General features: G+C 40.9%; 1 protein-coding gene across 1 annotated transcript in view; it reads right to left on the reverse strand.

Moving 5' to 3' along the window:
• Positions 1-25,159, reverse strand: part of ME1 (malic enzyme 1) — a 196,668-nt gene that overhangs the window by 34,731 nt on the left and 136,778 nt on the right. The window contains exon 7 of the mRNA XM_068937655.1: positions 5,677-5,786. Within this exon, the coding sequence (XP_068793756.1) occupies positions 5,677-5,786 (110 nt within the window). The remainder of the gene's footprint in view (positions 1-5,676; positions 5,787-25,159) is intronic.

Consider the following 25,159-nt stretch of genomic DNA (forward strand, 5'->3'; position numbering starts at 1 on the left):
TAACGGCATGACCTTAAATTTCACTGTGAATACTGACTCAAGTTTTTGAAAAGAATCAAAACGCAAGCCACACTCAACTGCCACAGACTAACCAGTTCTCACGAACGTTACGTCTCCTTCATCGCGACATGAAGGAGAGCAACAGCTTTCCCTCCCTCTCCCCCCAGAGCACAGGTTAAATGTATTGTGTGCAAAATAAAATAAACAGTGCCCAGTAATACTGTTTGGAAATCTAATTCAATTTTCCTCCCCCAAATTGTACAGGGATAACCCCAGCAAGTTCAATAAAGGAGGATATTTTTCTACAGGAGTGTAAGCTCCTGTGAAAACAAGCACTAGTTTCCTAGGAAGAACAGTTTCCTAGGAAGGTGAATCCTTTTCCAATGTCTTGAAAAAAAAGAGCTTAGATGTGAAATTTCAAAGAAAGAGCACTATTTTTTTATCAAGTCTCCGTATTCTAAGTTTCTTCAGCCTTACTTGTTACTATAAACAGGACAACTGAGCATGAATATGTCACAGGAAATCCTAGAGACAGAGGCCTTTTTTGGGTTGGCACGTTAAGCTCTCTGGAGCACAGTGTCTTCCTTCAGCAGATATGACAATTAAAGGAGGAGGAGGACAGGGAAAAAAGCCCCAAAACATAAAGTACAGAGAATGTTTATTGAATGTGGTTTAACTTAGATGAGCAAGAAATGCTTTATGACTCTGAAGTATTTGTCCTTTATTTAAAGTTTCAAAAAAACCCTGATTTCTAATCAAATATTAGTATTTCCTTTATGTCATTTTCCCTCCATCTCCTTAAAAAACTATTAAACAAAAAAAGGGCAAGAATCTTTCCAGCATATCCTAAAATCTGAGCTATTCTGGACTAAAAGATTAGGCAGTGGGAGAAGAAAAATTCGTATTTCTTAATGCACAGCATAAATCATATCTTAACGCTGCCATTCTTCCACGTAATGATGCATACAGTGCCAGAAGAAAAGCCATTCCCCTCTTTTACACCTACTGGGAAAACGGTGAGAGTAAAGATCATATCTAAAAACTGTGTCCTTTAAAATCTAGTGAGGTCAGTCTGTGGGTAGCTCATACAGAAACTGCTCTCTTCAAGGCCCTTTCAAGGCTTGTCCACAACACAGAGCCAGCTCCACTAAATACCAGCGTGCTATTCTTGCCTTTTCCCCTGTCTCCCTGCAGTTCTGGGGCGCGCAGCAGCTCCTGCGCCCGCTCTCGCAGCCGAGGAGCAGGAGGGCTGCAGCCAGGTGCTCTGGCTGTGGCCAGCGCTGAGGCAACCCAGCGCTGCTGCGAAGCGGAAGGATGCTCTTTTAAGAGAGGGGACCTGCTGCTCCTCGGCATAAACTGCCTTTGCAAAGCTTGCTTCGCGCAGAGCCGAACACAGCGCTCCACTCTGCAGCTGCGGCACGCAGGAAAGTTTCCAGCGAAGGGGAAATTGAGCCTTCTTTAAAGATCAACCCACTGGTATGTTCGCACAGATCTACACTTTAACACGTCAAAGAGTTAAACTCGACTACGGTTTGCAACTGTTTATTTTATGAAGCATGTATAAGTGGAAACTCAGCTGCAGTGAGATATATGGTAGAACTGATTTCTTGATTTCTGTCGAATTTGTTTGCCCCAAATGGAGGCTTTCTCAGGCCAGGACATCCCTTCCAGTGTGATTAATACTGGCAAAGTGTTTTCTGTCCCTTAGGGCTGCCACAGTCAGCACCTGGCCATCCAAATGCATATTTACTGCATAACAAGAGATAGCATTGATACAGACACTCATCCACGGTGAGGAAACACGGAACGGGAGAATCCAGGGAAAAGTGTGTACCAAAGTGTTGCACAAAAGTGTACAAATGCTACAATAGGGTATTTACTTGAAAACATACATGTTTTATTGTAAATTTACCACAGAATAATGCCACTGGACAGGTGATACCATGTACATACTTACTGGAGGAATAATATTCTTCAGGTGTCCCTAGAGTAAATGCCTTAATTGGATTTTTTTTTCTTTTAGTTATAAAAAAACAAAAGTGTGTTTCACCTGGAAGCATATTGCACCTCACGTTATGAAAGAGGTTTTCTATAGTCTACATTTAGTATTAGAATTGGAGACACATGACATAAAAATATGAACTACTTCGTATCATTTAACACTGCATTTCCCAAATTCTTGGTCAGAGAATGAACTGGAAAAAAACCTCATCATCTTAAAAGAAAAGACTCAAACAATTTTTCAAATTGATTTCAAGAACTGGAATTTCACATACCTTTTGTAACATTTCCAACGTTAAAAAGAATTAAATGCTAAAAAGTTTATGATAGGGAAATTCTGATTTCTGAGAATTACACCGATTTAAGATTAACACAGTCATAACTTAACTTTCAGCTAAAGTTTTCCTAATTATTCAAGTGGTACAGTCTGCTAAACATTTAGCATATATTTTAAACCAAAACACGTATGTAAGATGAAATAATAAACTTAAATTGCATGTGCTCAACACTTTTTTTTAGGTCTGTTTCTTCAATAAAATTTGCTGCAATTGAACTGCACAGCTGTTAAAAACAAATGACATCTACAGTCATGAGGGATACCGAAGTTATTTACATGGAGAGATTGCACTGTTTTGGAATTATTTTTGTTGGCATTATAGTAGAGGTTCTGTGCCCGTAATGGGGGAAAGCATCGTATCTGTGGGCACACTGAAACAGTGCTATAATGCTAAAATCAAAACTTGCAGAATTATACTGCACATCATAGAAATATTTTTAATATATTGGCTTATACCACAAAAGTTTGTCTTTTTCCACTAGGACAATTTTAAAGTACTGGGGGGGAAAAATCAAAACAATTAGCTGAAACAACTGGCCTGTAGAGACGCAGCAAGGCTAGAGAAAGTTTGGCCACCATTCCACATCTAGCCACATCAGCAATGACTAAAAAAACCTACCACGTGGTAAGTGTTTAGAGACGCACGTAAACTAAGTGCATGGTTACGGAGATGTGGAAACTTGCCTTAAGCCACTGGCCGTGCCTGAGTGGCAAAAGCTCCTTCAATGGACACACCAAAACCAAAATGGGTGTGGAAAGGCAGCGCCGTGACACCCTGCTCTGCCGTTTCCCGAGGGGCAGAAAGGCCCGGAGCAGATCCCAGCCGGGGATCGGGCATATGGCTACCAGCCTGCGACAACGGCATGAGCAGAACCGCCGGCACCTGGGCTGTCTCGGAGCCTACGTTCCTACGTGCCACCTGCTTAGGTAACTAAGCAATCGCAGTAAGGACTTCAGACGTTGCAATTTTGGACTTGTACCCAGGACTCCTTCTTCAACCTCTCTTAAGCGATTTGTGTGACATCAGGTAGGAGCCCTGCACAGGGAACGCAACAGGTTTGCTTCCTCGAGGGGATTTTTCAGCTTCCCAAACCGTGAATCCCAACCCCATCTCCCTCCAGGGAGGCTGATAAAGCAGGGAACATCTCCCTGCTACTAAACAGCTCTGTTACATGACACAATCCCTGATTCATTTTCTGGGGTTGCTCCATGCCAAGGCAGGACTTTCAGAGGGGAAAAAAGCCATGTCACTTCTTTAAGGAAAATCCCAATACTGTCCCTATGGCCCCTCGCCCTAAATATACTGCGGTCAAAGAAAGTTTATCATCAGCCTAATTTAATCCAGGCATTTCTAAATGTTTGAGAGCTTGGCACTACAATATTTTTTCTCTCATATAGGAAATTATCATCAAAAACAATCTGGTGTTGGAAAATTTTGCCTAATAGTTAGAGAGAACAAAAAGGCTTTTGTTCCGAACCCAAGGCCTTCATTGATCTTTGTTTCCAAAAATCATATTCTTTGTCTTCCAGAGAAAAAAAGCTGAAGCAAACTGATTTGTGGTCAGAATAAAAACAAGGAAGAATCCCAGAAAAAAAGTGAATATTTTCCCCCTAAAGCAATGTTACTGCTGTTGCGATCCTAGAAAATTATTTCAAAAATATAAATACGCAAAAGTGCTCATAATCAGAGAGGGGGGAAAAAAGCCACCACTTATCCTCATCCACAAAACAAAATACTTTTCAGAATGATAAAAGAGGAGTCACTTGAATATTCTTTCTAATACAGGTTTACAGAAGTTGCTCGGTATCCTGTTTGCCCTTGCTCCCAATTCTTTCATTACAGAAATGGGTTGTAGGGAAGGTGACGACTCTGCTTTCCGAAGCGAAGGACGCGGCCCCTGCTGCAGCAGGCACGGAGAAAGAACCGTGGCGGAAATTCTCGAACATATCTGTACTGCGTTTGGAGTCCCTGCAGACTTCCTCAGCTTAGCATAACACTATTTGGTGTTGTACTAAGCTTGCTGGAAAAGCCTCACTTCTATTTCTTTAAAACTATACTCTAGTTGACTGTCTTTCTGATTCGGAGCGCAGACCTCTGTCCCCTACGGAAAGAGAATCCCCTCTGGGAGCTGGGTCTCCAAACAGCTAGAGAAACTTTCAGGCGCTGCTTGGTCTGCTACGTTTGTACTGAACTGCTGTAGCCAGGGCTACCCACGAACCCTGGAGGGTAACAAGCACCATGCTCGTTACAAAGAAAAATGACAGTTTATAATTAGTTTATTTCCCAACTGGGAGTTTGCCCTCCCTAATCTGTTTCAGACGCAGGAGTAAAACTCAGCCATGCTCGCAACAAAAACAGAGTTCATGTAGCTCGCAAAACCCCTACTGTCAGAAAGACAAGGGCTATTTGTATCGGCGAGGAGGCGAGGGTCCCTGAAACACAGCAGTCAGTAGCCCAGGTCCCAGGCATGACTCAAAGATGACTTCTGAAAATCCCCAGCCCTTAATGCCTGGCTCAGAGGCCCTCTGTAAACCATTAGAAACGAAGGGAGCTAAACTCCCATATCTGATATTGTCAGCGCTGAGGGTCTCCACCACCTATAAAAACATGCAGGGGTAAGGGGCGACTGAGTGCAAGGGCCTCGGTTCCCTCCTCCAGTTCTTCTGACTTCAGCTTCCTTGCAAGCACGCAAGCCTGTGTCCACATTGCCCTACAGAAAGCTATTTCCTGGTACTCTTTTCCTGTAAAAAATAAGGAAACAAGGCAACCCAAAGAAGTAGCATCAGCTGTTTCCATCCTGTTCATCTCTTTCTCCCCGGGAGCGAAGGGATATGATGCCCATCTAGACTAAGCCCTGAGGGCATCCCTCTCGCTTGCAGCCTCAGACAAAGTCCTCAAAGCCACCGCAGAGCATGAGGCACGCTCTTTCTTCTGCTGCCGACTTTTCTCCTCCTGGATCTTTCCTGTATGCCAGCTGCCACAAATGATTCAGATGGGAAAGCAGAGTCAAGGGGATAATTTCCACCTAAAATTAAACGCAGCCCTGAGACTTCAACAGAAATTAGAGGGATATTTAACTGAGTTGCCAGTTTAAGAACTAAAATAAAGTTTGACATTCATCAAGAAAGCTCTGAAGCATGGGAAAACAACAGAGCAGTTGTCACTGTAGTGGCAAAGAAAACTGAAGGAAGTACAGTCCAGGCTTAAACTTTGACATTTGCCCAAAGATCTGAAGTTATAATTTATATGAGAAAGTCATTCACATCCTCTGGTACAGCAACTGAGACTCGTTTTTCTGGCTGGTAAGCATAACAATAGAAAAAAGAGAACGTGTTACCTTGAATGTCATCATTGAAAGTGCAATACTTGTTACGGTACTTATTCAGAAGGCGGAATGCATTAGCATTAGCGAAATCCTCAAACTGAATGAGGCAGTTCATGCCATACCTAGAATGACAAAAAATTGTATGTTTATATTAAAAATAATACATAACTGTACATGAAAAACTTACTAACCTTTGCAGTCACTCTCTGAATTCAAGTGTAATATGACTTATACATATAGTTACATGTTTCTGTTACATTCTGTATCTTTGTATTCATATAAATTCACTAGAAGGCATAATTAGACTACTGATATGCCTTACTGGCTTCTAAGTTAAGAATAAAAGATTGTGGGGTAAGGCCTTCATCGCTTTGCAGACATCTCTGCAGAAGTCTTCACGAGCAATCAGCTAATGAGCAAAAAAATTTCAACTCACAGAGAAGGTAATGAAAAGTAACACCTTCAGAATGTGGATTTTATTTTAACATCATTATGCAGGTCAGCAGCATGATATCACTCACACTAACCTGCTCGATCATTCTTCTTACCACAAAAAAAGCATTTAGCAGAAACAGTTAATCTAGACAAGCAATAAAAATGTGAGAACAAACAAAGGAAGGAAAATGACAGCTATAAATTTGAATTTTGTTTCAGTTAGTTAACATATACTACATCTTTGGGTGTATATAGAAACTAGCCTATCTAAATCTGTTACATCTACTCTTTGACTGGACTCTCAAAACTGATTTTCTGAAACTAATTCTACACGTTTCTTAAATAGTATGCTTACAGTCAATGTTATCATCCATTTCAATGTTTTTCATCCACCTAGCTAACGAAATAATTCAAGCTGACATGTCCTATCACACTTTGCAATCTTTTGTATATGCTATATTTTGAAAACATAAGGGGCAGCTGCATCAGATGAACCATTTATATGATTTAACTGACATGATTATCAAAGTCAGTTCAACAGCCTGGGCAAGTAACTCTTGATTAAGCCTGAGGTAAGTCTCATACGAAATATCTGTAACGTTTCTTGAAAACAATTTGCTTATTTGTATGCACCAATAGTGACCACAGAATCAAAGTAAAAGAGAAACTTGCATATAAAAGAGAAACTTGCATATAAAAGTTTTCAGTGAGAGACTATTTGGCCAGTTTAATGAACCTGCTCCCAAATGATGCTCCACAGCTACTGCAGGCAACAGCATTTACAGGACTAACGAGATGGTGGAGTTCAGGATCCTACGAGGAGGGAGCAGGGCAATGAGTAGGATTGCAACCCTGGACTTCAGGAGAGCTAACTTGGGCCTCTTCAGGAACCTACTTAGGGGAATCTCATGGAGTAGGGCGCTAGAAGGAAGCGGAGGTCCAAGAAAGCTGGTTAATATTCAAGCATCACCTCCTCCAGGCTAAAGAGCGGTGCATCCCTCTGAGGAAGAAGTCCAGCAAAGCGGGCAGGAGACCTGCCGGGATGAGCAAGGAACTCCTGGCAAAACTCCAGCAGAAGAAGGAAGTACACAGAATATGGAAAAGGGGACAGGCCACGTGGGAGGAATATAGGGACGTTGTCAGGGTGTGCAGGGATGCGACAAGGAAGGCTCAGGCCCAGCTGGAATTAAATCTGGCAAGGGATGTCAAGGACAACAAGAAGGCCTTCTTCCAATACATCAATAGCAAAAGGAAGACTAGGGAAAACGTGGGCCCGCTGCTGAATGGGGCAGGTGCCCTGGTGACAAAAGATACAGAGAAGGCAGAGTTGCTAAATGTCTTCTTTGCTTCAGTCTTCACTGCTAAGGCCAGCCCTCAGGAATTCCAGACCTTGGAGACAAGAGAGGAAGTCTGGAGAAAGGAAGACTTTCCCTTGGTGGAGGAGGATCAGGTTAGAGATCTTTTGTCCAAACCTGACATCCATAAATCCATGGGCCCCGATGGGATGCACCCACGAGGGCTGAGAGAGCTGGCGGATGTTATCGCTAGGCCACTCTCCATCATCTTGGAAAGGTCCTGGAGATCAGGAGAGGTGCCTGAGGACTGGAAGAAAGCCAATGTCACGCCAGTCTTCCAAAAGGGCAAGAAGGAGGAGCCAGGAAACTACAGGCCTGTCAGCCTCACCTCCCTCCCGGGAAAGGTGATGGAACAGCTCCTCCTGGAGGTCCTCACTAAGCATGTGGAGGACAGGAAGGTGATCAGGAGTGGTCAGCATGGATTCAGCAAAGGGAAATCATGCTTGACCAATCTGATAGCCTTCTATGACGGAATGACTGGCTGGGTAGATGAGGGCAGAGCAGTGGATGTTGTCGACCTGGACTTCAGCAAGGCTTTGGACACTGTCTCCCATCACATCCTCCTAGGTAAGCTCAGGAAGTGTGGGCTAGACGAGTGGACAGTGAGGTGGATTGAGAACTGGCTGGATGGCCGAGCTCAGAGGGTCGTGGTCAGTGGTGCAGAGTCAAGTTGGAGGCCTGTGGCTAGTGGTGTCCCCCAGGGGTCAGTCCTGGGTCCAGTCTTGTTCAATATATTCATCAATGACCTGGAGGAAGGGACAGAGTGCACCCTCAGCAAGTTTGCTGATGATACTAAACTGGGGGGAGAGGCTAACACACCAGAAGACTGTGCTGCCCTTCAGAGGGACCTGGACAGGCTGGAGAGGTGGGCGGAGAGGAACCTCATGAAGTTCAACAAAGGCAAGGGCAGGGTCTGGCACCTAGGGAGGAATAATCCCATGCAGCAGGACAGGCTGGGGGTTTCCTACTTGTTGGAAAGTAGCTCTGCCGAGAAGGACCTGGGAGTGCTGGTGGACAACAAGTTAAACATGAGCCAGCAGTGTGCCCTTGTGGCCAAGAAGGCCAATGGGATCCTGGGGTGCATGAGGCAGAGTGTTGCCAGCAGGTGGAGGGAGGTGATCCTGCCCCTCTCCTCAGCCCTGGGGAGGCCTCACCTGGAGTACTGGGTCCAGTTCTGGGCTCCCCAGTACAAGAGAGACATGGCACTCCTGGAGAGAGTCCAGCGGAGGGCTACCAAGATGATTAGAGGGCTGGAGCATCTCTCCTATGAAGAAAGATTGCAAGAGCTGGGCCTGTTCAGCCTGGAGAAGAGAAGATTGAGAGGGGATCTCATCAATGTGTGTAAATATCTGAAGGGGGAGTGTCGAGAGGATGGGGCCAGTCTCTTCTCCGTGGTGCCCAGCGACAGGACAAGAGGCAATGGGCAGAAACTGAACCACAGGAAGTTCCATCTGAACCTGAGGAAAATCTTCTTTCCTGTGAGGGTGACAGAGCACTGGAACAGGTTGCCCAGAGAAGCAGTGGAGTCTCCTTCCCTGGAGATATTCAAAACCTGCCTGGACGTGATCCTGGGAAATCTGCTCTAGAGGGCCCTGCTTGAGCAGGGAGGTTGGACTAGATGATCTCCAGAGGTCCCTTCCAATCTAAACCATTCTGATTCTGATTTTGTGACTATGCTACCCTGGTGCCTTGGTCCCATTGCATATCAAGGCTGGGCTACCAGGGAGCAAACAGCAGGATTTTTCCGGTATAGTTAGGTGCCTGTGTTGACTTCAACAGGCATTAGGCACCTCAAACACATCTCAGATCACCTAAGTGTCCTCAAAATTATAGGAACTCTAGACTCCTGGCACTAGACTCTTAATTCCTCCTTTCCTAATATACCAACATCTAACAAGTAAAAAATGGACCTGCTGTACTAATAAGCTTACTCCTTAAAAGCAGAGTTAATTATAAGCAATTTAATATTCTTGCTATGCATCCTCAAGTCCGTAGAAGGATCTCGTAATAACATTTTCTCTGGATTTCTTGCTCAGCTATCCCATATGGCACTTTAAAACATTCACTTAAAAAAATCATGGACATTTCTAGACAAAACTATGTAAAGATTGAATTCAATATCAAAGCATGTCAGCAACAGAAAATTGCATAATTGGAATACTGTCAATCTCATATAGAAAAAAATTAAACTCCTAAAAGCTGAAAATTTAGGGTCGACACTAAAACTGCCTATACATGTTTGAATCTGGAAATAACCACATAAATAGTATTCCACCCTGAATTAACATTACAAAAAAGTTATTAAAAAAAGTGTTTTAAACTTAAAGTGAATGTAATGGCAAGTTGTACAGACTAAAAACCCATATGATTGTAATTAAAAAAATTGCATGAGTGTTGCTATAAAAATTTACTACCTAACAGGTCTAATAGGGCAAGATCTCAAAAGCACATGCCCTGTTTGTGCTAAAGGAGTTTATCTGTTAACAGCACAAATCCAACAGATATTGTCAAGCAGTTTCTGCTTCATCCAGAAAAGCAATACATATGTATACTGGGCAATTCACTATAGATACTCAACTCTGATGTGAATATAGTTTTTCTTTAAATCATACATTCTTTTGGCAGGCCATGCTAAGCACAAAAAAATATAAAATATAAAAAAAGCACAAAAAATCCTGTGACTAAATGAATTTCCATGGAAATCACATATTTACAGCCTTATTACAATTAGCCAAAACTGCTGGGATTCCACTGGCAGGAATGGTAATCCCTGCTGAAAATAAATACATCTTCAGGTTTTATGGAAAAATCTGGACTTCTTCAGCAACATTATGACACAGAACTGTTTAAAAAAAAATTTGGCTGGTCAGTAATTCAGTACAGTAAATCACAACTGAGCTCAAATGGGAAAAGAAATTGGAGCTACTTTTCAATAATTAATTCGGATTTCTAACCTGATTTACTATCTGACTTGATTTTCTGTGATTCCATAAGGATCCAGGAGTTGACAGTTGGATAATAATTTGAAACTAATGAGATTAACACTCTGGAATCCTGGAACTTGGTTAGAAGAGTTTCTTGATGTCATTAAGCCAATGTCTGTTATTTTATTTTGCCATATATAATGTTCCATTTTCTCATCTGCACTTGATTTTTCTCCATTTTCTTACCCCATCACTTCTGTAGACACCTATCAAAACTCCCTGTGCATTACATTAAATCAATGTCCCTGTAGAATGTGCCTTCATTCTATACTGGGCACACCATCCAAACTAATTTTCTGAGTAAGATATTGTGGCTGGCTAATTTAATTAAAATGGAAGAAACCCAGACAATCTCAGAGATTTTGGTACAATAGCAGAAAAACTGCTAAGCAACATTCTTATTCATTGCAAGTGTTATATATGACACCACGGCAAAAATCTGAGATTTCAGTTGTACCCAAGACCACTGATACCTCATAAGATTCATGAAGTTTTAGGTCTATTTCCTCAAAAAAGTCCGATCAAGTCTAGTCACTGGGTACCCATGACATTCTCAGCTGCACCCATTGCTCAAAAACACTAATTTATAGGTGAGGTAATACATAAAATCCCCTTGTAATTAGGAATTGGCTGTAGAAGTGCCATACTTTGTTCTGGAAGCAGTGATCATATCATAAAAGCCACGCATTTCTTCACCCTTTCACCACGGACTCTCTAACCTACTTTCTTAGACCCATTCTTCTACAACTTCCTTGTCTTACCATCACAGTCACTTGTAACAGAAACTTGCACCAAAATGTAAAATGCTGTTTACAACCAACAACTCATCCACTTTCTTTTTTGTATCACTTTGCAATAACCTTCTACTCTTAAGAGTTCTGAATGATGCTTTTGGTTTGTGATTTCTCCATGATAAAGGGAAACTGGAGTACTATGTCCAGTGTTGGGCTCCCAGTACAAGAGAGACATGGAGCTCCTAGAGCAAGTCCAGTGAAGGGCTACTAAGACGATTAAGGCACTAGAGAATCTCTCCTATGAGGAAAGGCTGAGGGAGCTGGGACTGTCCAGCCTGGAGAAGAGAAGACTGAGGGGGGATCTCATCAATGCATATAAATATCTAAAGGGAAGGTTTAAAGAAGATGGGGCCAGACTCTTCTCCGTGGTGCCCAGTGACAGGACGAGAGGCAACGGGCACAACCTGAACCACAGGAAGTTCCACCTGAACCTGAGGAAAAACTTCTTCACTGTGAGGGTGGCAGAGCACTGGAACAGGTTGCGCAGAGAGGTTGTGGAGTCTCCTTCTCTGGAGATATTCAAAAGCCATCTGGACACAGTCCTGGGCAACGTGCTCTGGCTGACCCTGCATGAGCAGGGGGGTTGGACTAGATGATCTCCCGAGGTCCCTTCCACCCTCAACCATTCTGTGATTCCGTGATTCTGTGAAACTGTTTCAATCAACCCTCATGAAAACAGATTTCCTCTCTTTTTGCACCTCACACCATCTTGTCATCACAAGTTTTTGGTTTGGAAATCTACCTCTTCATAGGCAGATATGGTCAACAAAAGATTACTGGATGAAGGGAAGCTTATCACTTTATCGCATGCCCATGTGAAGTCATCAAATCCTGTTGTGTCTTCCAAAGCACTGGAACACCAGTAACTATGGAGCACTGTTATGTTATAATTCATATTATCTTTCAAACATTATGCAAAGAGAAAACAGAAAGCATACAGCTTTCCAAAACATGTGACAATCTTAACATCTCTCATCAATACTCTGTACAGACATGGCACAGATACACTTCATTGAATTTCCTCCGATGACATATATTGATTCAAGAAGGTCCAGAAGCAAGTAACTGCGATTTGCTACAAACAGTATCACCCATTTTAAAAACACAATTAAATGGTTGTGGTTGACTGTTACATGGTACACGCTAAAGGCAAAAAGCCTGCAGTTGAGCACCAGCAGCTCCAGGCAGGACAAGAAATAGATTATAGGAGAACATGAGGACAAGATACCCTATACAAGATACCCATCTGCTCTCAGAGGTGCACAGCTCCTCCCAGAAGGAGGGCTGGCAGTACTTTCACCATGCGACATAAGGTCTACAGTACTCCCTCCTCCAGGAACGAGTCTTGCTGCAGAGAGGGACTGCATCCGGTGCATCTGCCTGCAAGCATCCATCTTGCACTTCACTAGATGCGGTCTTCAACTACTGGAGGTGGTCTATATTCTCATCTCAAAGTTCTATCAATTGACATGGTATGGACAATTTAGAGAACTCAAGTTTAAGCAGGCAATTAGCATAATTATATTCAAATCCAGTTACTAGCAGAACTGGAAGAGTGCACCACTGCACTGCACCTTCTATCACTCTATTACTGTTCTTGGAGGGGTAAAAAAGTTCACTCCTTTCCTCCTTACAAGACCTAACTGCTACTGATTCAAAATGCCACGTAGAATAACCTGACTTTCATTCTTAATAGTCAATTCTCAGCAACTTCTCTGCTTGGTCTCTCGATATTGGCAGATATGAACCAGGATTTCGGTTCCGTCTTTTGCCTCCTAGCTTAAAACCTGCAGTTAATACCATAGACAATATGAGAATATTGTGGTGAACCTAACATAAGACCTTGACAAGGGCACAGGAATCAAGGACACAACAGGAAGGGTCAATCATAGCTTAACACTACATACACTGTCTGTCAAGGCTGCATTCTTGACTCAGTTTTAGTCTGGCATGTCATACTGGCTCTTAAGAAAAGGCTGTACATTACTCAGAGATCATCAGCAGTAATACAGTCTTCACTGGCCTTCCCTATGTTGCTGAAGTTGCTCTCTTCAGGGAGTCAGCAGAACACCTGGAATTTGTACTTGAATGCTTTGAGACAAAATCTGCCTCATTTGGTCTCGTTTCTGTTGGACCAGGCTCAAATTTCAGAGTCCACCAAAAACAGTGTCATGAGAGCAAGGAGCAATTAATATGGTAACAGTGCTGCAAACATGAGTCACATTCAACATATTACACCTTATCAACTTGCCCAAAACAGAGACAACATTTTCCCAGCACATACTTCTGACTTAGGGATACATAGGGAATAACTGGGGAAATGGAGAAACATATAGCTAACACACATGTTCATATTGAAAGGCGGTACAAATAAATTGAAGGGAGAACCTACCTACGGGCCATCAACTGTCTTAATCAGAGCATTTGAAGAAACAAAGGATCTAGCCCTAGACTACCAAAACTAAGAAAATAAATGAAAACCAGGAACACCTTCTCCCAGTGGCAACCATACATAACAAATGCCCTAGTGAATTCTTCTAGTGAATTTGTAACTATTTTCTTGCTCTGGAACACATTTTTCTGGGAGCAATATATTGTCTTCAATATCGTGGAAAGATTGCTGGGTTCTAGCAGGTGCGAGTTTTGTAGTTGCAAATTCCTCTCTTCTGCCTGTTTTGCATCTGTCACTGTGGTAGCTGATGAAACATAAAAATAGTCCCTAGAAAGTGATAATCCAGATCACTACTTTCCCTGGTTAAGTCCTGTTTTGTCACTCACATCTTCTTGCATACTTGGATCTTAGTCTCTTGCTTAAAGTCATACCAGAAGTTTGAATCCGAATCAAACTGGACAGAAATTCAAAGCCATCTTTTCTTTCTCTGTTGGGGACAAAAAATGTAGACTAGAGTGACAGCAAACATGCAACTTTAGATTTGTCATTGAGGCAAACACCGGAGAATGGATTAAAAAGAACCAGCTCACCAGAATAATGTGTGGTTGCCAGAAAAAAGTGTTTCTAATACTACTCCTGATTCATAACATACTTTGTGTAGCAGTCTTGGCTGTATTCATTTAGTCTGCCTGATCTATAAAAAAATTTATATTTGTCTGTGACAACAACATTAATCTTTCAAATAATTCTATAGATAATATCTTTATGTAACGTGCTGGAGAAGAGTGTCCACAGCTCCATAACCATACCAAGTATATAGTACTAGCATTTTGCCAACCATATGCTCTTAAGAACCTCAAACAGGGAATACCCTAAAGAATCCAATGGGAGCTATAAAAGTTTGGGCATCATCCTGAATTCAAACCATATGATCAGTAAAATCCATGCTTACTTTTACAGCTAAGGAATTTTTCTGGAAATATATTTGGATCATTTGTTGTTACTGCCAGCCATTGTTTTGGAAACCTTCCTAAAGGAACAAGTGGTTGCTTTTTAGGCTTCAGAGCTTCCAAAATCCTATTTGACTATTTTCTTTGTTCATGTGGGCTTGGAGCTGAAAAAGCTTTAAAAACATCAGAAGTGGTTGCTGACACTCATTCCTAAGAAGGAGCAAAGCCATAATGATAGCAACACTGGAATTCTCTCCCTTTCCTCGTGCGTCAGTCAGCCACGCTGCCAGCCAGAGCCATTTATAGTGTACCAGGACAATGTGGAAATCATCTCATTCTTCCCTACTCCATACACTTTAAGTTTGCTGGTTTCCATACATCCCACTGCTCAAAACAGATGTAAAGTATAGTGGTCACTACTATTATCTCCTCTTTGTGCTAAGGCTTTCAAGACAGGACTTTCCCTCCTGACAGGTATTATGACCTGGACACCTTCTCTTCTTGCTCTCCCTCAAGCTACTTCTATTTTTTTCATATAGAAATTAAACTTCCGTAATCAGATCATGCAACCATCCTAGCATCTCTTCTCTCGTGGTTAATTTCAACCCAATTTGACAGAGGGGAACAGAGATTTCCATGATACTCGCTACCTGTATGTTTGGTGACAGAAGGTGGCCAAGTTGAGAAACACTCAAGCAAGCGCTGCATGCACGCTCTAACAGATGCTACTGCTCACACTGTCTGGGCGATAGTCTGATGTGCCACAGCTGCACAGGACAGAAATCAGTTCAAGGTGCTCTAGCCAGTGCTACGATGCAAATCCCTTCCCAGAAGAGGTATCATTAAATTACAGATAATTTTATATTTCTCTCCTGAATTGGAACAGAAAGTCAGAGACATCACATTCTTCACAGGAAGAGATTTTCAAAAGAACTTAACAGAACTGTCAGCATCGCAGCTTGCCACATGAAAGGCTCTATTTAAATCTCATTCTTTTCCTGCAGGCAACCATTGTTTTAATTTTCTCTGCAGAAAACCTTTCCTTTGTTAAAAGTATTTTTCATAGCAATTTTCTGTTTCCAAACTAGTCTGTACCCTGATGATCTCAATGCGTCTCCAGACCAGGAGCAGGGATAGGGAAGATGAGTCAGCAGCATTTAGCACCTGCCCTAGCACTACAGCAGCGGACCCCTGCTTCATTCATATCCTCCTTAAAAAAATGCAATTCTACAAACGTCTGTCTTTAAATTACCATTCAGACAAATACGTACTCATGGCACAATAACAGCACTGCAATTCTGAAGTATGCAATTCTAAAACGCATCCTAAATTCCAAGCACTGCAATTCCGAAATGTAGGCAACATCAAATGATGTCCAAGTTATTATTTTATAGCACAACAGCAGTGCTACAGCATCTGAGGTGCAAGTCTTGTGCCCAGCCCCGCTTTGTGCTGGTGCTCCAACACCCCTCTGCTCGCTCTTCCCTCTGCAGAACAGGTTTGGTTCTTCAACACCATGGCCTTGCAGATGTAGTGAGGAGAAAGGGCTGGAGATGGTTCAAAATCTATCTTTTTCTTAGCTCCCCTAAAAGCACTGCTACATTTGTGGACTCTTGGAAAGAGCAAAGTGGAGGAATAGTGATGCTGGATAAGGCAGGTTTTGTGTTTGGTTATTGCACGTAAGCAGACAAGCAAAAAGCAGATCCTCTGTCTAGAGTCAGGCACCATTTACATAAAGGGTTTCTCTTATGCAAAAAAGGGCATTAAACTGAAAGTTTTGGTCGTGCAGGAGCATAAACAATTATTACTAGAAAAAGATGGTCCATTTTTTAGCTTAATTTGTCATAAACTTCGTTGCATCACACTTTGTATCACAGGACTAAGTACTACTTGCTCTTTAAACTGAAGAAGTAGAATTGCATCCTACTGAAATTTTACATTGAAAGCACTTTTAAAGATTAACCAAAACAGTATTTCCCAAAGACTTACTCTCCCTCTCTCCCAAGATTCCCACACTAAAATTAGTACTCTTGTTGCAGGGTCAAGACAGATCCTATTCAGTGGGAGAACTACAGCAAAGGTACGTTACGATGTTTAGAGAGCATTGCAGTAAAAAGAAACAGACATATTTGGTCGATGTCCTGCCTAAATTTTCATGCATTTTTGAAGTGCTGTTAAAGGAATAAAACTACCACTCACTAGAGAACTTGATTAGAGCAGGTTCCTCTACTTCAATAGATGATTAAATTAACTATCACCTATTTCATAAGGCTGTAAAATAAAGACTGTAAAATAATTAATCACAAGTTACTACTGATGGAAATGCATCTTATTTCTTACAGTAGCAAAAATATTTATATTTTATTTTGGATTTATATATTTGCCCTAAAGTACTTCACACAACAACATTGTTAGGAACTGGGCTTGAGCATTACCTAGACTTTTCCACTGCGTGTGTGTCAAGTCCTGTAGCAGATATATAAAGACTAGGATAAATGAAGAAGAAAATGAAATGAATGTGAAAGCACCAGAAGCAACTGCAAAATAAGGGTTAAAAGAATGGCATATATCCATAACAAAGGACACAACTGACCGCAGTAACTTTGGGGAACTTGCTATCAAGAGCAGCAGACCTGAGCTTTGGTTAGGCCACAGCACAGCCACTTGTCAGAGGACCCTGCACCTTGACAACAGGAAGACAGCAACAGGGTCCCGGCCCATCATATATGTCCGTCCTTATCTTGTTGGTGCAATGGGAAGCCAGAATACAGCCTGAAGAAATTCAAAACACGGACACACAGACAAATGGACAGCTGACTTACCTAATAGCTATGGAGGCTGAAGTATGCAAAATCCTGAGGCAAAAGGATCAAGTCAGAATAGATGTTGGTTCTTAAAGGTATTAAAGAAAGACCTGTATAAAAACAAGCTTGTCATCGCTGATCACAAGGAAGCCAGGAGACACACTGAGGCTGTGAGAGCCAGCACCCTTTTGGCCTCTGGGCTGCACTCAGGTACTCCTGGCCAGACTCCTTGGACATGTACTTCCTGATGCTTTTAAGCATGTGAATGTGACTAGGACGAGGTAAAATCAACTTGTTTAGAGATTTTGTTACATAAAATCACCTTTCTTTTCCATAAATCTTGCACTGCGTGTTGTTGTCAGATTAATTTCCTACATGTGCACGTCATCAAGCTGCCTGCTCTCCGCTGTGAAAAGGATGCAAGTCCCCCAGGTGGGGAGGTGCCTGCATGACATAGTACTGCGATACAGAATAAGGCGTGTTATACAAAGAAATCCTACTCATGAAATTTCATTAAAGTCAGACATGAGCCAAAGCTCTTATACTCAGCTCTTGACATGATGCAAACATCAGCACTAGACTAGTTCATAGGCACGGAAAAATATATCAGATATAAACTTCCACAAATGCAGAGGTATGCACACCTGGCTACTGCTCAAGTCAAATTTAAGGAGGAAAAAAAGCTATACTGCAAATTTTGATACAGTTTTCCTCCGAAGAAAGAGTTCCCTACGGATGTGCAATACGCAGCAAATTGAATTGCTGCGATGTCTTCTCATGAATGTGCATTGGCTCGCCAGTTACCTGATACTGACCTCACCTAAGCCAAAAGTAAAACTCGGGGAGCCTGAAAATGTAATTCTATCTCTCTTAGTTATTCTACTTCTTTTTTCAGAGTTACCACTCCAGTTGCTTTAACTGTGACTGTGACCAAAGAACAATCTCAAATTACCTTCAGTTTTATATTCATTGAAAAGAGATGAGTGCAGACTTGAGACAGATGATCTGAGACTTTTTTTTTCTTTTCAGTCTCTTTAGTTCTTGCTTAGAGACCTGGCACTGGGACGCTTTTGGCGGAGGGAGGGAAGGATACTGAGCAGATGGATTGGTCAAGCGTCTGAGTAGACTAAATCAGAAAAACAGTGAACCAAGAGAAAAATCCATCTCATCTGGAAACAGCGAGTAGCTTCATTCCTCATGAATCTTTAGCTGTAGCTAAAGGTGTGTGTCATGCCCTGCCTTCTCAAAATACAGAGGGTCCTCTGTAAGCCCATCAGCTTTTGAAATGCAACAACTAGACTTAATTAAATGGCTTTACACTAAAACAAAAAGCAATTCCTGCTATCAAAAAAAGAGCACTATAAAATACATTAGAGTGCACATTAAATCATCCTACCCAGCTTAAACCGTTTGAATCTGGCTTCACATGAATGTTTCCTGTCACTTCAAGAGTGGAATCTTTAAACACTTGTTAAAAATTCAATGATTAATAGTGGCTATCCCAGATTTTCAGAAATTTTATTTTGCCCCAAAATATGCCAGAAAACCTCAATTCTGAGATTACCCCTGTGCAGGGGCATGCCAACACATTTTAAAAATAAAACACTTTTAAATGCGCTAAATAGCGACGGGAATTATCAAAAAGAAGTAAGTACAGCAGCACTTGAAAAGTGGTAAGCAATAAAACAGGAATGTCACAAAGTCGCCCTCCATAGATCTTCCAGGATGAAAGATGCTATACTATAAACATCATTATTAAAAATCACCGTGATTAATGGAACCATACCTTCCAAGAAGCCTGGCTGGATTGCTAAATCTGGGCATGAAATGTTTCTCCGGGCAAGCTCTGAGATTTCTGTATTAAAATGAGAGCAGCACTGGGAAAATATAAGGGTTCCCATTTAGTTGTACAAATCACACCTGCATTCTCTGCATGTATTTTAAGGTAGTGTTTTGAAACTTAGCCCATAAAACTACTTTTGCTTATACAACTTATATCGTATTTTCCTAAGAATGAACTTTCACATGTTCATTGCTCAGATAGTAGTTTTCTGCACTTTCCAAAAAAAGGAGGGGAAAGTTTGGGAAAAAAAAGAAAGCACTGCAGCAACAAAAATAGAAAGGGATCCTTCGCTGATAATTTCAGATCAAAATTTTTCATAATAATTTTTCAGTTTTGTTTATATATCTGGGTCTAATAACATTTTAAAATACTTCTTCAATAAAGGCTGATTTATATAAGGGATTTAACATATGAGAATTCCAACTTGGGTCCAAAGGATTATTCTTCTGCTTTAAGTCATGTATATACTTTGATACCTTACTGAATTAAGCTTGAGTAATTTATAGCAACTGCAGTGCCTTTTTGGAAAAGATACTATGTCTTTTGCCAGAGACTAAAGATTTCTAAGTGGCTTCAGCAGTTTAAAACAAGATATCTGCACTTACTTATATATTTGAATATACTTGCATGAGTTTATAGATATTTTCTCTAATAGAAGAGATGCAATTGGATAGCACAACCAATATGAAGCCTGGGGCAGTGTAACATCTGCTCTTTCCAGCCACTACTTATGGCATAATGAACAGATGGAAATCTTGCTTCGACTACTGAGAGCTTTCACTTTGACTGTTAAAATGCAAAATGCAATGACTTTTTGGAAACGTCAAAGAGAAGTTTGTAGCAGGATTTCTTAAAGTATTTCCAGTGGTTTAAATACACTGCTATTTGTGTACTGTTTGATCATTTCTGAAGCACTCCACCCCTTCTCCAAACACTTCATGATATTTTTAAGGCATCAAAATATCCTATCTATGTTCAACACAAATTATATTTGAGAAAAGGTGCATATTGGAGGTCAGACCATAGAAATGGTGAGTGCAGAATTTAGAAAAAAGGGAGCTTACTGTTTTCTTAGCATTTATATATCTGGCATAGTATTTGACTTGAGGAAGTATGAACATTACCCCTGAATATCACAGAACCATAGACTAGTTGGGGTAGAAAAGTCGCTCTGGAGATCCAACCCCCTGCTCATGCAGGGTCAGCTACCGCTCGTTGCCCAGGACCGTGTCCATTCAGGCTGTGAATATCTTCAAGGAAGGAGACTCTATAACCAGTTTGCACAACCTGTTCCAGTGCTCAGTCACCCTCACAGGAAAGAAGTATTTTCTTATGCTTAAACAGAATTGCCTGTGTTTCAGTTTCTGCCCGTTGCCTCTTGTCCTGTTGCTGGGCACCACGGAGAAGAGTCTGGCCCCGTTCTCTTGACAACCTCCTTTCAGAAATTTATAAACTTTGATTAGATCTCCCCCGAGCCTTCTCTTCTCCAGGCTGAACAGTCCCAGCTCTCTCAACATCTCCTCATATGGCAGATGCTCCACTCCCTTAGTCATCTTTGTGGCCCTTTGCTGGACTTGCTGCAGCAGGTCCACGTTTCCCACATACTGGGGAGCCCAAACTCTATATCTGGTCCCAGAACATGGAAGAAAATGTAACTAGCTTGATAGGAATGCATACGGCATTAGCATTTAAGCTAATGCAAAGACCTATTTCTTGTCTAATCAGGTAAGCCAAATATTTGCAGTCTGTCAAATAATTTATATATAAAAAATAAGACTCAGTGAAAATGAAGTTTCAGTAGGACTTTTGGCTTGCTTTTCAGTGCCAAAGGCATCCACGTTTGCATTAATATCTTTAGAAGTAGATCTAGATGAGCCATACTATAATTATGGAGAAAGGTCTTTATTCTACACAAATCAGTAACTCCATTATGCCTATATTTGGTACTGGTCTTTATCTAACATCACTAAAAAAGGAAAAATAATTTTTTTTTCTTCTGTATACATTTAAGAACCTTTTGCCTTTTAGAAAAGCCAGAATAATTTCTAAAGCATCCTTCAGCATTCTCCCTTTTTGAATAATATTGACTTCACTGGCTTTCTATGTGCCATGCTAACAGTGAGGTGTTGAGTGCTTTGAAATCTCAAAGACAACAAAACTTAGAGGTACCTGACACGTAACAGGATTAGATCTTAGCAACACACTTAGTTTTCCCATAGTTGTTCTACTTAGCACGCTATACTTCCACTGTAATCTCAATTATGTATGAAACCTCTAACTAGAAACTCCTGTACTTCACAATGGAGCTACTATTCCACTGTGTTGAAAAGATTCACCGTTGTTGCATTTACTCCAAGATCAACTTCAAAGGAGAATTGCTAGAATCTGACAAAATCCTGGTATTTCAGGAAGGACATTTCAGGAGCCATTTGGGACTACACACCCTCCTGACAACGGGCTTAATGATAAAGAAATTGTTTCGCTCTTTAAATCTCTCCTCATATTTCCCCAAGATTGGGGGAAAGTAGATTACAACAGTGTTTTGGTAGGTTTTACAATTACTGATTTCAATTTCAAGTTTTTATAGTTAAAAATATGAAAACTTCCAGTCTACTCGATCACACTAGAGATTTTTTCCATAATTCTCACAGTTGTATAGTTTATCAATTTACCTATGTGAAAACTATTCCACACCTGTAATTAGATAGTATGGGATATTCTTTATCTCAGTCCTTAATTTCCTCAAGCATTTTCTGGAGAGGAAGGAAGGACATAACTGAAATTTATATCAAGCATCCACGAAAGAGACTTTTGAGCACTCCACCACTGAATTCTGTAATATAGCCCAACGGCTCTTGATTGTCAATATATTATAGCAACTATAATTTATGCTAGAAATTGTATCAGCATGCAGACATTTGAAACCTAGAGAAGCACAAAGAGCTCAAAACTAATTTGGAATCTGTTCAACCAGAACCACTACTGCAGACTCATGAAAAGAGGGTCAGGCATATAAATAGGTGGGCATAGGCATGAGATGAGATCTAAAGTGACATTTCAGTAGAAGATGGACAAGAGCTGAAAGGAAGTGTTACATCTCATCTTAAGCACACTGGGGGAGAATTCTGTCTTATGCTTGGAGTGTACAGCACAGTCTTAGCAACTAAAGAATGAATGTCCTTGCAATCTAGGGTAACATAATCCAGGAGGAAAAAAAAAAAGCAGTATCTTCAGGTACAAGTTATGGTTATCTGGACTTCTGTATTTTGGACAGAAAGATGACAGCCTGGCCTCTTGTGACACAGTTCCCTTCCCAAGTCAGTCTCTAGGACCTCAGCTTGAAGTCATCAAGCTTCGAGGAAATGCTGAAGGTCCAAATCTTATGAAACTAGCAAAATTTCTTTGTCTATGGTTTATCAACTACCCTAGTGTGCAGGCTAGATACAATATCAAAGACTGAAGCCTAGAAGCGTAGGATTAAAGACTTCCTAAGAAAATCAGTAAGTTGCAAGTCCTTAAGAGCACTAAGGGAAGACGACCTACTTCAGCAACTCTTTTCAGTTCCACTTTGACTCAGAGCAGAAAGAAAGAAGCACGGATCTTTTTGCAAGTTGGTATCAACATTGCTCACGGTTTTACGCCCAGCACTGTATTAAAAAAATAAGTCTGGCCAGACAAAATCTGAACATACTCTGAGTGATTCATAAACTCTTCATAATCATGCTGTGATGATGCAAATTCTGCTACCATCCTGGTCAGAAATATTTTATATATGAAGAAATAACATTGATATTTACAATTGCCTGAAGTCAATCTCACTATCTTAAGGGATGAAATGACTCTGGAAAACACTGTATCAGTGTCCACAACTCTTCTGTAGTCTTGTGTCAAATCTAGATCCAAAGGACATCAAACCTTCAATTCTACTTTTGACTCTTTTCCAAGAACACCACTTACATGGGTTTTTGGATGTTTTTCTGTAATATATCTTAAGCATTTGATCTTTTTTCCATTCTGCTCTATTTGTATGCTCAAGATCACTCAGACAATTAAACTATATGCCAAAACTTCTGCTCCTCGTTCCCTACAATCTAAACTTCATGGCAAGACAGGCACAGGGGCAGCTAGATGAAAGGATATGATGAGGAAGAAGAAGAAAGAGTAAGCAGCTTTCATCCCTCCAGTGAGCCCCTCTGGAATTTACGCTTGGCCACAATGTTATTTTATTTATAAAAATAAAATCAGTACTAATAAAGTTTACACATGACACAAAAACTAGGGTTGTTATAAATTGTGAAACTGAATTTCTCCTGTAATCTGGACAAAGATAAAAATATATTCATTACAGTTTGGCCAAAAGTGTATTCATAAAGCAGGGAACAAAAGCAAAGAACTCTGTTCTAGAAAGATATATTGCAAAGGAAGTTGTAGGTGATGGTATGACATTGTTCAGCAAGCATTATGGCCAAAGCGGCTAATATATATGAAGACTGTACAGGCAGGGGAATATCAAACAGAGATGGAGTAATCTTGCCTTTATATCTTGTATATAACAAAATATAAAGTACTTTGACCATATCTGATGCCTATAATTCAAGGAAATTGTTTAAAAATGAGAGTGGGCCACAAAAAATCTGTGCAAGTTACTATATGACTGGAAAATAAATCTCATACTGCAGGACTTACAGACCACAACGGGTGAGTTGATTCTGCTGCAAGGGCAGCCATGCGAAGAACAAAAGGTGGGTGATCAACTCTAACCGAGTGCCCTATTTTACGCAGAAGGTCAGACTAGTCTACAATTTTTTTTTCTGGCTTTATAAACTTGTAGTACACTAAACACGGCTAGAAGAATGCTTGAATAACAGACACAAAATCTCACATTCATTTCCAAGAATGCAATTATGTGTACACACTCAGTATTTTAAGGAACAGGTGAAAGGACTTACAAAAGGTAGGCTTTAAAGTGAAAAGTGAAAACAAAAATTGTGTTGCAGAAGTAAAGAGGGGACAGCATTCCACATTAAAGATAAAAGAAAATTTCTCTTTAGAAGCAAGTGAAAAAATACGATGTGGTGGTGAACTGAAGTAGAGATTAGCTGAAGGCCGAAGTAAAGCTGTGCAGAACCATGACAGGATGAACAACTGTTTTGATGTAGCAAAGCAGTGCAGAGTCAATGAGGAGATGTATAAAAAGAGGAAGTGTTAACAAAGTGCCGGAAAGGAAGATAAGTTTGGCAGCAGTATTTGGACAGACTGGAAGGAATCCAGGTGTGTGTCAAGAAGGCCAGAAATTACTGCAATCCAAGAGGGAAATTATTCAGGTGTGAAAAAAACGTTTTTAAATCTTTTCTGGTGAAAGAAAAGCACAGAGAGGAACTGCCCTCAGGGAAAGACATCAGAGATACTCAGCCTAGTGAGATGGAGAGCCCAGCCAGCAGGAGCTAGATGCTTTTTGTTTCATTAGCATTGCTAGTGCAAATTAGTTTTCCAGGAGAGCGCTATCAAAGCAATGGGTAACTCACCAGAAAGTAAACAGCAGTAATAATAAGTAACACTACTGGTGCAAATCATGCAGAAGGTATTCCAAACCAGAATGAAAGCTCTATAAAGACAGGTACAGATGGGTTCAGCCTAGCTCTTCAGTTTCTGGGAATGGAGACCTGCCTTTCCATTGACAACATCCTTTCTTCTTTCTGTCCTTCTCTAAGCAGTTATACAAGACAGTGAGAAGCTAGATTATAGCATCCATATCATGCCTTGTCATAAGAGGAATAGAGAACCTCTAAAAATAAATGCATCAGATATTCTTGGGTCATGCCAGAAGATCACCATGCTGTATCAATAAAAAGCTTTTCAAATCATCTTTTCCAATCCACAATCCAAGCAACAAATTCCCATTGAATCTGCAATAGCTGACATTAGCATCTAAAATAAA

This window comes from Struthio camelus, chromosome 3, assembly GCF_040807025.1.
Source record: "Struthio camelus isolate bStrCam1 chromosome 3, bStrCam1.hap1, whole genome shotgun sequence".
NCBI classification, from domain to species: domain Eukaryota; kingdom Metazoa; phylum Chordata; class Aves; order Struthioniformes; family Struthionidae; genus Struthio; species Struthio camelus.